This window comes from Alligator sinensis, unplaced genomic scaffold (genome assembly GCF_000455745.1).
Source record: "Alligator sinensis unplaced genomic scaffold, ASM45574v1 scaffold1517_1, whole genome shotgun sequence".
Lineage (NCBI taxonomy): Eukaryota > Metazoa > Chordata > Crocodylia > Alligatoridae > Alligator > Alligator sinensis.
In genome coordinates this window covers 939,539-952,141 of record NW_005842459.1, presented here as the reverse complement: position 1 = coordinate 952,141, position 12,603 = coordinate 939,539, and the positions used below count along the sequence as shown (strand labels likewise).

The 12,603-nt window shown below is 40.4% G+C and overlaps 1 protein-coding gene across 1 annotated transcript; it reads left to right on the top strand.

Moving 5' to 3' along the window:
• Window positions 1-358: 358 nt before the first annotated feature.
• On the top strand, window positions 359-12,026 carry LOC112551408. The gene is made up of 2 exons (XM_025212360.1): window positions 359-588; window positions 8,345-12,026. The coding sequence occupies exon 2, from the start codon at window positions 8,395-8,397 to the stop codon at window positions 9,382-9,384; it is 990 nt and encodes a 329-aa protein (XP_025068145.1). The 5' UTR covers window positions 359-588; window positions 8,345-8,394; the 3' UTR covers window positions 9,385-12,026.
• Window positions 12,027-12,603: the final 577 nt, after the last annotated feature.

The window sequence follows — 12,603 nt, the reverse complement described above, 5'->3', positions numbered from 1 at the left end:
CAGGAATGTACCCTACATTGTTCATTTTAGATAGAGCCCTTGACAACATTCGCTTTGACTTGTATTAGTTTTAAGGTGTTTAAACCAAAAAGCCAGTGGAAAGTGTTATGTCAGGCAGCACACTTCTAAAAATTCTACTTGCAAAGACTGCCTAACATGGGTGGGTTCACTTCATGACTAGGAAAACGTCCAAACCCTGAATTAGAGGCCACTGGATGGCCTCACAGACTCAGAAATGGTTAGGGCAAACACTACTTTTCTGTTCTGAAACATCTTGCTGCGTAGCATGATTTGAACTTTAAGGTCACATGATAAAACCATAGGTTTGCTAAACATGCAACGTGTATGGGTTGAATTACTTAAAACAGTTTCTGTTTTCTCTGCAGAACTGTAGGCTTTTGTAGTCTTAGGGTGCCTGGGATATTAGCTTGCTATACAGCAGCTAAAGAAGTGACTGTAATACACCCTCATCATCTGCTTCCTGCATAATAAGAAGGGTTATTTCCTCCAAACTGTAATTATATTTCATCTGACTATTCACGGCAAAAGTCTCGGCCAGTTGTATCTCTGGAACATTTTCTTCAAGAGGTAAGTTTTATATTTCTTTAAATATGTAGATTGCCACTAGAGGATCAAAGCTCTTATTTTAAAATCTTTTTCTTTTCACTCAATATTTGGACTCTACAAAGCACTATGAAATACCACATCTGGGACATGTTTTTATAAAGCTGATATTTATTTATAGAACTGGGTCCAAAATAGACTGAAGATTACTATTTCCACAAAACAAACATTTAAAGAGTAAGGCCGTATTCTCAAAAAGTATTTAGGTGTCTAACTGCAACTGAAATTAACTCCTATTAAATTGGAATTTGATAGTTTTGATATCTAGAGTTTTACTTCCAGATGCACTTTGAGGGTCTGGGCCTTACCGATCAAGCCTTAACCTTAGAAGCTAAATCCATTCTCTTGATAGATGGGCATTATCATACATTGCAGAAAAAAGCATCAACAGCGCAAATTAAAATCAATGTTGTCATTGTTGCTTAATATGCATTTGCATAAAAGTATAAAGTTTCAATTTAATATAAAGCGGTAACTTTTTTAGAGCTAAAAGATCTGGTTCCTAGAACATTTTCAATGTCATAACTGAAAGAGCCCTATGACAGTTTCAGTTATCACAACGTGTAAGAGAAAGATAAAAAAAAGTAGGTGATGTTTTAAATGTTATCTTCGTACAGTACTTCAGCTAGATCCCGTGATAAAAAATGTATGGTTTCTCTTTCTATCACAGAAGAAAGGAAGGATGATCTGAGCAAGCTTTATTTAGACCGTCTATGCTCTGGGGCTCTGAAGGGTTAAAACTCCATATGCAGGGAACCACAAAAATCTTGTGTGTAAAGCTACGTGGTTGGATTAAAGGAAATAATTTCATAGTAACTGGTGAAAGAAGACAGCCGCCCTGCTAAGCTTTAAGATGAAAAGATGTTTGGTTGCTAAGGAAAATAATTCCTTTATTTAGGGACGCCCCTTAGAAGACCATAAACAAGTGTCAGTTTCTCGTTACATCAAGTTCAAATGTTGGATAATTAGGTCACCAAACTAATATTAAAAAATGTAGTTAGAGTCTAGGCTCTCCCAAGACATATACCCCCACTTAGAACTCCTAACTTTTTGCAGTCCTGTGTTGTCTTCCCTGAACCATGGTGAACAGCTCTGCTCCATGTTGGCTGTGAAGGGTAATTTATCTAATGGTGCTTCAAAGAATGAAAATCAAACACATTTACCTTCCCTGCCATCACACAAATCATAACAGAGCAGAATATAATAAAACAGCAAGAACTTAAAGAATGGGAAAGAGAAACAACATGAAGAGGGAGGAAGGAAGTGCATTAACTAACGATGGTGTTAAACTACGATGACCTAAGTGCAAAACAAGGGAGGGGAACGAAACAATCTAAAGAGCAGGGGAGAGAGAGCAGTTGAGATAACAGAATGAAAGCTGATGCCAACAACACCTATTAAGGAGATTCTTGTGGCTGCCGCACAGGATATGAAATGCAGAAGAGAAGCTATTGAGGCCATGCTCTGTCCCCCCTGCCATTTTGTGAGCTTGAACAAGTCATACAATGTCTAGGGCTTCTGGTCCCCTTCCATAAAACTGCTACCTACCTTGCACAAAGGGGTACTGGGAGGAAAAATGTGATAATGTTTGAAAGCCTTATATTTTGGGGGCATACAAAAAGATAATAAATTGATAAATGAAATGCAACAAACAGGAAAGGCATAACCCTTGCATCTGTATGGAAGTACACTGCAGGCCAGAGTGAAGTAAGCCTTTGCCATTGTAATGCAGAGAGTCAGTGACAAAATTTTAGAACTCCAAAATTTACCAGAAGAGAGAAAGAAGCCTGAAATGTTGTGTCTTTTTCATAATGGGATCTCTAAAGGCATTTTGAGCAGCTTTAAAGCCTGCTTGACTGTCTGGAGCTTTTGGAAGGGGAAGAAAAGAAAATAAGTACCCTCAAGCATTCTGCTCCCTCTCAGACAAAATTCACTTTAAGCCCAATAAGCATCAAATGAGAAGGTTTATGGGAATCTTCAATGATTTTCACCTTATTTTAACAGAGGTGGCATTTAAATTCTTAATCCCAGCTGGAAATATTAGGATGTAGGACACAGCAGCATGGATTCCCTCCCTAAAAGCTTCTGACCAACTAGCCTAAAGCTGCATGCTACCAGAGAATCTAGGGATGCTCTCACCGTGCATCTTTACAGGTGCCCTGGGGTAAGGAGGGGGGGCTTTAAGTAGTGCGGCTCCGGGAGCCACTCTAAATAAAGCCCCCGCAGCACCACATGTATTCAGCAGGGCTGCTTTAACTAAGGCTCATTTCATGAGCACCTGCTGCCATTTTGAATCATGGGGATGCTGAATACATGACACGGAGGTTGCTGGAACGTGCTATTTAACTCGCTCAAGCAGATTTGATTAATCAAGTCTGCACCAATGCCTGGAGCAGACGTCTGGCATGTGTATAAGTGCCCATACTGCAGACCAAAGGATGAGGCACACCTTATAAAGATGCCTTCTTGAGTTACAAAATGGTTTTGACTTCAGTCTTTGAAAGTTCTGCTTGCCTTAGAAGAATAACTATTTATAAAATAATATACACTAAGACAAGTCATCGGTTCAAGGCTAAGCAACGAGTCAGCTACAGAGACGACAAAACACTGTAGCAAATACTAAGCTCTTGTAACCCATGCTTATAACTTATGACTCTTTGCCCCTATCTGTAACTTGTAATTCTTAAGAGTGTGTTTCTGCACTTCCAAAAGTACTCATGGATCAAGTTCCTCTTTTAAAAACTTACGTACGGTCAAGTCTCAAGAAATCAACTGGAGTTAAAGACTTGGTACCTAAAATACTGTGCACTTTGCTAGACAGAGCTCAAGGAAGACAAGACAGCTAATGTGATCTTAAAATTCTGGTTCTACCACAAACCTTTAAATTGCATTAAGACAGCATCGAGTGTTTATGCATTTATTCTCCTGGGGTGCACAACATGCAAGCAACACTCACAGTGTGTACTAATGAACTATATTGAAGATGTAAACAGTTTGTTCTTTTAGTAATAATATCCTGCTGTAGTGGAGGATGCTAGGGTGTTTTCCTGGAATTTTTCAGAAAGGTGCATTGGCAGGATAATAGAAGGAAACACTTTAGTCCTGTCTTCATACAAAAGGATTCCCTGTCGCACTAAATAATAATTGTACAAGTACAGTAGTACAGATAAAACCTCCCTATGTAGGCCCTCCTATTAGAGTACATGTAGCTTACTGAAGTTTAACTTGTATCCATTCCCTGGCGGCATAAGCAAAACTGAAAATAGGAATAAGACTGTCTACATGGGGAGCAACACTAGCATTACATCAATTTTAAATTGGCACCTTGGGTTATCCTGAAAACAAAAAATTCCAGGTTGGCAAGACCGGTTCTAGCCCTTACCCGTTTCTGGCAGGTTTCTCGATAAGCATGATAAATGAGGCCTAAAACAGGTTGATAATGTGCTGTTGGTATTTATGAGAGAAATACATTAGCTCCTTAGAAATGTCACTGTGCACAACAGTAGCAGTCAACTCAGGAATCAAGAGGATGAAGCTTAATGGGTAATAAACTGCAAGTTTCACTGCTTGCTGCTATATCTAACCTTCTTTGTCTTGCTGGCCTTGCAGCTTGGATATTCTGAGAGTTGTATGAAACGTAAAATTCCCTTGGCTGTGCTCAGAAGTTGGAGCTAATAATCAGTACCAAGGCTAGATCCTGAACAAGTTAAAACACGCATTTCCACCTGCATTGTTGTTTCCATAGTCTGATGCAGGCCAGCACCATTTCTGGTGAAATCCCCAAACATTCTTGCTGCCAAATCAATACCACTGCAGAAAGGAGGACGTGGCAGAACTACTCTGCGATTCCATGCAAGGGAACTCAAAGCCATCCCTTAACAGGTTAGGCTGACAGTCTGAAAGATGAGGAAACATTTACAAAGCCGAAGCTAACTACTAATGTTCAGTTCTGTCCCAAAAAACTGACAAGAGTGGATGAAAATATCAAATCTCATAAATGTTTCCCAACCTGCCAAAAACATTGTGAGAGATGAAACCTGAAACAAGTGACAATTCTCCTCTGTGAGCCCAGTGCCTCGTTGCTGCCTTATGGCCTAGACCAGAGGGTCTCAAATGGGTCTGCAGACCACCACTGCTCCACGAGCTCCATTCAGGTCCACAGAAAGGTGACCTAAGGCTAAAGCTGACAAACGTTACACCCAACTTCCCAGAACTTTGCTCAAAAAACAGGTACATCCATCACATTAGAAAGCCAAGACAACTGATATTAAAATATGAGGTGTGTGCTTTGATTTGTAGAACAAAAAAAAAAAAAAGAGTTTATTAAGTGGTCTGCCAAGACACCTCTGCAATTTTCATGGGTCCATGAAAAAAAGTATGAGAAACTGGTCTAGACTCTTTTATTCATACCCCTTCCAAAGCTCTCATATGAGGTTGAATTTGCCAGAAAGCCTATCCTTTTGGAGGGTCCAGCATTTGATCTATTTTAAAATTTTCATTCATGTGTTTTATATAGAAAATGTAAAGGGGAAAGCAATGGGGAAAACTTATTTCATGGCCTTTGGGGATTATTCTCAGGGAAGGGGGGAAGGAGGGGGACCTAAAGAGGAGAGGAGATGGGTACTATGCTACAGGGGACTGGCACACAGTTAACAGCTGTAAGAAGCTACTGTATGTGTATGCAGGCCAACAAAAGGGAACTGCAAAGCCAAGAGGACAGCGCTGAAACCATTTGCTTCTATGAGAGGAATAAATTCTGGATTTCTTTGCTGCAGTATTGCCCAACTGGTCAAACAGAAAATAAAATAAGTCACCCTATGAGCTTAGCTCATTCTTCTGCTGAGTAGGAACAGAAGTTAAACTTTGCTCCTCAAACCCTTTTCCTGCAGCAGAACTTCCCCAAAACCAGAACATCCTGACATCAAAAACTAGGAGACAACAAACCCCACAAGTGAAGCAGTCAATCATATCTGTATTATATACGTAATGTGCATATAGAAACATTATTTAAACACACTCATCTTCTGTAATAGAAATAAAGTTAAAATTCAGACTAGAAATGTGAGGTGCTGTGGGACATGAGAAACTGAAAAAAGTGACTTGATTTATCTCTTAAGAATGTTAATTAAAAAATCTGTCACTGTATTCATACTGGTTAAGATTACAGAACCCCATAACAAAGTAATATATTTTTTTTTAAATGCCTGCGTTTTTAGTGTTTAAACAACAGGACCCCTCCATGGAAAAATGCTTATGCACAGTTTGAGGGATGTTATTCTCATTATGAACCTGGGATATATGGAACCATTAGATAAGGGGAGACTCCAGTCTGCTGCCAAACCTCCTACTGGTCCACTGTCTACATACGGTGCTCAAAACAGATAAGCTGTTCATGCAACATAACCAAGTCTTAATGTGGGCTTCTCTGCTATGCTTTAATGCAAAAACAAAAATGTTTGGACACCAAGAGGAAGAAGAAACCTCCGAAACTAGCATACTTTACTTTTAAACTGTAGGTGCGCAAAACTATTTTTCAGTCTAAGATCACATTTAATTGCTGGAAGTTTAAAATTTACTAATTACAAACAAACAGTTGACTTCATTAACTTTAACAAGAAACTGTTTCAAAATTATTCAACTTTTGCCATTATACCCACTACCCACTGTGAGGGAAGTTTAAATATTCCAAATCAGCCTGTTTACCAGTAACAAATGTATGAAAGCTACCTTTTTGAAGATTAAGTAGTTATAATTTTAGTTGATCTGCAAAATGAATATACCTGTTTTATTGCATTCAGGTCCCTCCTGAGTAAACAATGACTGTGTTTTTTTCACACTGTCTACTATTTGCTTAAAAGAAAAAAACCAAAACACTTTCATGGTATCAGAATTATTTTAGGAATATGCCATAAAGCCATTACAGTTAACAGCCTGTCTGTATTACCTTTAAAAACCCTGATCTGCAGGAATTTATAACTGCTGTAAAACACATGCTCCTCACTAAAGCTTTATGGACAAGATAATAACGTTCCTGCAAATGTTTTCCAAATATTCAGGGCAAAAAAATTAATTTTGCCACTCTTTAGACCATAACAAAATCAAGGTCTTTGTGGTATTTAAAACAAAATGACCTTACTATCAATCTAGGAAGACCTATTACTATGAAAGCACAGTTCATTCAGAGTAGCTCTTAAACACTCATTCACATTAATTTGATGTGGGCGTCTCAGTATGGATTGCAGTTAGGAAACAAGTTATTCATAATGTAAGGGATCTAAAGAAATATGGTTCTCCTTTGCATCCTCAGCCTCAACTCTGAGATGGGCAGCAGGATTCACGTTATAGCAGGGGTAGGCAACATTTTTTGGCTGGAGTGCCGAAAACCCCCATAATGTCTACCTTGGAAGGTGCCAAAGTGCCGGCATGCCAGAAAAACAAAATGAGAGCAGGGGGTACATGGCAGGATGCCCTGCTTGTGCCCCTTCCCAACCACCCAAAGCCCCTGCCCCCAGCCCTGTAACAGCCGAATCTCCGAATCAGCCAGGCCAGGCCCATCCCCATCCCTCTCCCAGCCCGGCAATGGCTGCCTCGCCTGCCCCAGCTCCCGGCACTTGGGGGAATAAAAGCCCCAACCCAGCTGGGTGGGGGGCAATCCCCGTTGCCCCCCACTGCCCCGTGCTGCATGGAGGGCTCTGGACGAGCCCCCAAATGCCCCCCCCACTCCCCAGCCCCCTCACGGGTGCCCCACACAGGCCAGCTCTGGCCCTTTTAAGGAAAAAAAAATGCCTGAAGAAAGCCAGAGACTCACCGCTCCTGCTGGCAGGGGGCGATCCCCGCTGCCCCGCGCCACGTGGGGGCTCTGCATGAGCCCCCGAAGCCCTGAGGCTGCACCAGGAGTGGTAAGTCCTGGGGCTTCCTTGGCTTTTTTTTTCTTAAAGGACCAGAGCCCCGGCAGCCGGGGCACCTGTAGGGGGGCTGGGGGAGCAGGGGGGGGGGGCGAGGAGGTTCATGCAGAGCCCCCCATGCAGTGCGGGGCAGTGGGGATTGCCCCAGCTCCCCCTCCTCCACCTTTAGTATTTACTAGCTCAGAGTGGCTTCAGCCACCAGGGACTACCCAAATCAAAGCTCTCAGAATTTTTGCTTAAGATTCAGAGAGCTTTGAATCAATCTGAACCTTTAAATTGGACCCTTGATTCGCTTCAGATTCAGAGATTCGGCCACCAAATCAGGCCGAATCTCCTCCGAATTAAATCACCACCCGAAGCTGCACACAGCCCTAATATCTATAGGATATATATCATTTTGCCTGCACTATCCCTAGTCCCATAACACATAAATCCTCTTTTGGCCAGATGAGGACAGAGCGTGGTTCTATGTAGCCACAGATCCAACTTCCTTGCTTCAAAACAGAATCCACACGATATATAAGTTGCACTGGGGCCCTGAACACACTGAATCCTGCCCACTTTCTCAACAGCTGAGCTGCAGGAGCTCTGTATCTACATAGGACAGAGGGACATAGTAGAGTTCAGATAAGAGGAAAAGTACTCAAATTTGTCGTGCTGCAAATATTAAATTGCACAAGCAACCCATTAAAAAGTTAAATATGTGTTACAAAAAAGTAATATTTACAAAATAGAAAAAAGACTACTACATTTCAATGGAAAATAGTTTTGAAAAACAACTGCCTTTTAAAAAATGTATTTCACTTTCTTTTTAGGTTACGTTTTCAAAACTTCACAAAACAGGATATTAGCTCTGCATAGGAGGATGATTTCTCACAATATGACATGGATAAGGTATCCAAGCAGCAGCTGGGACTCCTCCACTAACATTGAAGACGTCATAGCTTCTCAAAACATCATATCAAGATTTATGCACTGTTATATTGCCTTTTTTGTGCCAGCAGGTTTATTAACTGGCATACTGATCCTCATCATCTTCATAAAGGAGTATTTGCAGCATCGCATCTTAGAAAACCTAAATATATTTCTTTTAGATTTCACCATCAGCAATATTGCAATGATTTTTTTCTCATTTACTGTCATACCGAGACCTGGCTATCTAAAGGCAACCCATTTAGGATGTGGAGCTCTGTCTTTTTTTTTCAATGTGAGTTATTTCAATTCTCAGTATCTTTTGATTTTGATGCTTCTCACTCTACTCGGTCCATTTTCATCCAGGGCTAGTTGGATAACTAGAGCAACTCAAAGTCCCCTGTTATGTGTTGGATTTATACTAACATGTGCTTTCTGCATGTCACTGGTAGTGGTGGCACTTTTAGGCACAGATAATTACCATGTGAATACAGACTGCCAGGTAGATCCATTATTTGCATGGCCAGAATATGAGATTATTAAATTCACCTTTGGATTTGGAATTCCTCTGATTCTCCAGTTACTCTGTTTTATTCTATTCTTCATTAAAGCAGCACAATCAGAAGCAGGAATCTTAAGAAAGAATATTCACATTTACATGCTTGTTATAACCATAACAATGTTTGCATGCCGTCTATTTTACAATGTCATGATTCTCTACAGGACCATGTTAAAGATACAGGAAAGCATTGGAACTTTCAAGACTGAGTTAATGATGAATATTGCAGAGATCATATTATTTATTGAGAGCTGTGTTAGCTTGATATTCATACTTTGTCTTCATAAACCATTGAAGAATGGAATAGCAGAAATCATAGCAAAATGCAAAAGAACAGACGCTACCAACAACCGCCCTGATCTCGATGACACCAATGCACTATGAAACTGCATCTCGTGATTCCTTTGCCCTGCAGAGTGCTGATATTTTGCATGTTTTAAATAAAGGATAGATATCCATCTGATACATCTTACAATTGGTAACAACTGAAGGAAAATAGTCTCTTGGTCCAATTTTTCCTCAAGGTCTCACCATCAAGTTGTTATTTATATAAATTAGTTCCCTGCACTTCAATGGGCTTGTTCCAATCAAAATCAAAATTCTGAAAAAAGACCACTTACGTCGGAAACAGGATGCTTTTGTGACAACACCAATATACCTGTACAGGAGTAAACAGAAGCACCTTCGCCAAAGCTAAAAACTGGAGAAAGAGACATTTTGGTTTCTTAACTGAACTTTCACTTGGAATTTAATCCTTCAAGGCTACTGATATTTATACATTACATGCTGTTGCCTAATTCCAAGGGTCAAAGACAATATCAGTAAAATACAGGAAAATTTCCTGAAATTGTGATATACTGTGTTGCCAGAGGGTGGGGTGCATGATTCCACAATTTTAAAACATCCATGTTAAGAACATTCTCTCCACCTTCCCTTCCCTGTTTGCCTTGGAGATAATAGTATTTTCATGATTTCTGTTTCAATTCTCTTGTGGCAAAAACAATCTTGAGTAGTAGGGAAGGGCTAAGCCTATTTATCCATGTAAAGGGAGCAGCCTTTGGAGAAAGAAGCAAGTTCCAATGGCTCAAGTAGAAGACAGTGCTGGACTGAAGGGAAGGCCTCCTATGGTCCCCATATGAGACAAAGTACTGGGAAGGAGCAACAAGATGACAGAGCTACCAGGAATAACCATAACTACATCCCCACAAAAATGGCAGGCAATTGGACAAATACAAGAGCTATCACTGGGAACAATAATGGGAAGAACCAAAAAAAGATAACAATACCTACCAAGAATCCAGTACACATGGACTGTTTTCAGGGTCACTGACTTGAATGTATTAAAAAAAGTTCTGCCATTTATAGAGTGGGATTACATGACTTGCAGTCACAGGGAGATGCATAGTCTTGCTAAGGGCCCCAGTCACCTGTATCTGGGAGAGACACCATGTTATGCACTGGGAAGATGCCCATATTATCTTTCATCAAGTTTGTGCTTGTATTTCCTCATACAGCTTTGTATTGCTGCTGTTCTGAATGCACTGACAACTCAAAGAAGGCTGTAAAAAAGTGATTATCGAGCTAGGCAGAAATGTAAAACAATCTAGGTAAGAAGCATTTTAATGGCCAAGTGCAGAACAGAACACTGAAAATCTCAGCCCCAACCTTACAGTGCAAGCTGAGAAAAGGGAGAGTAAAAGACTGACTCATTTGTTAGATCAGATCTGTCCAACACGTGGGCTGTGTGGAATTAAACTGCAGCCCCTAGGCTTCTGCCCAGCCACTGCTCCTACCCATTGCTCTAGCTCCAGGCTTCCCCTTCCTCCTCCAGCTGTCACTTCCCATGCTGTCCCAGGATTCAGGGCAGTGCAGCAGCACGGAGAGCTGTGGATGAGCCTAGGGCACATGGGCAATGAATGGAGGGGAAGGGATGAGGGTTACAGGCACAGTGCAGTGGTAGGGCACCTGCACAGGCACACAACATAGTTGGAGTGCATGGAGCGGGGGAGGAATAATATACATCTAGTTTTAGCCAAAGTATCCAAAATTAAGCAATGAGATTTCTTGAAAAAATCCAGAGGAGGATCCAGAGGACAGAGAGAGAGAGAGAGAGAGAGACTGCGAAATACATACATACTCTTCTAAGACTTCAGATTGCTCTGAAAAATGTCTTTCAGTTAAGTAAACTGCAAAAGATACAAGCTTCTAGTTGCTAAGGGTTTCAGTTCTTTTTTTAAGTGTGAATTTTAGTGTTAATGAAATATGTGGGAATGGAAGCTCTGGAGAGTAAAGGCTTGCCTTCTCTGCAACAGTTTGCTTTTGTGAAAGTGATCACACCATGCTGCACAGACTGGATTGGCAATAGATGAATTATAATTCAAATTGCAATATCCCTACAACATTACTGGGTCGAGACCAGCAGCATCCTAGATTCAACCCAAGCACATTTACAGGTCAGATGGCTTGAGCTGAAAACTTAATTTAACTTGAACTGAAAGGGTGTGCAAGATAGCGGGTTGGAATAGAGACAAAACTCAAGCTAATAACGAAGCAAAGACAATTCTTCTATATAGCGGTATAACATACACTACAGAATTGCCTACAAGTCCCACCCTTAAGTCTAAACCTGACCTGCAAGAATGACTTCTCAGTGGAAAGGATATGTTCAGCTTCATAGCACCTTGATATCTTAACCTTCCAAATGTTGGGACAAATTAGTGTTAGTTGTGCTGGTGGGTGCTGGTGGGTTTTATGTAGGACCTTCCACAAAGAAATGGAAATGGGGTATCCTGTGAAGAATTAGTAGGCTGAACTACACTGTACAAAAAGGGGTGATATTTTTTTTACATGTTTTCCTTTCTTACTTTGTATTTTGATTGCTATGTGAAAGATAGATGACAGGTTATGGGGGCCTCCATGCATTGTCAGTGGCCCATATTGTAAAATTTGAGATATTAGAATTCAGTTTTTGTAACATACATCTTAATAAAAATAAAGATCTGTGGAGGGTTTTTCACCAGAATAGATTGCAAAAGTCCAGATGGTCTTCCTGTTTGTGAACATTCGTTTTTAAAAAGAAAATGCTAAGAGAATTGCATTCATTTGCCAATAGTTCTGTATAAAGTTTTTTTTCATAAAATACATGCTATTAGAGGCTTTCTGATATTTCTGTCAGGCATGGAACACAGCTGTCCACTTGAACGGAGGCTGAGAAGTTTTCATTTGTTAGGAAGTGGAGAAAAAAACACTTTTTTGGGTTGAAAAAGTGTAGGAAGCCAGATGGAAAGAATGTCACCCAATGGTTAAAAGTTACAGTATCTCTTGCAAGAGGAAAAGGAGTAAGAATTTGGGGAAGCAGCAGCAACCTTCCTCAAAAATAGCTATCTGCTCTGGTCAAGTACTGAACAATGACATCAGGAAGATAAACAGTCTATCTTATATTCTCTACAGATTTTCACTTATTGCTAATTTCAAAGATACAGAACACTGGCTGTTACAAATGCCAATTTTTCTGCATATGAAAATATTTCTGTTTAACACCAAATGTTACTTTACAGTTTGCTCCTCTTTCCTCTGGGAACAATTTAGCACCTTGCTTCCCCT

Excerpts from the sequence above, each read along its gene's own strand:
- LOC112551408 (XM_025212360.1), top strand. The coding sequence starts at position 8,395 with ATGATTTCTCACAATATGACATGGATAAGGTATCCAAGCAGCAGCTGG.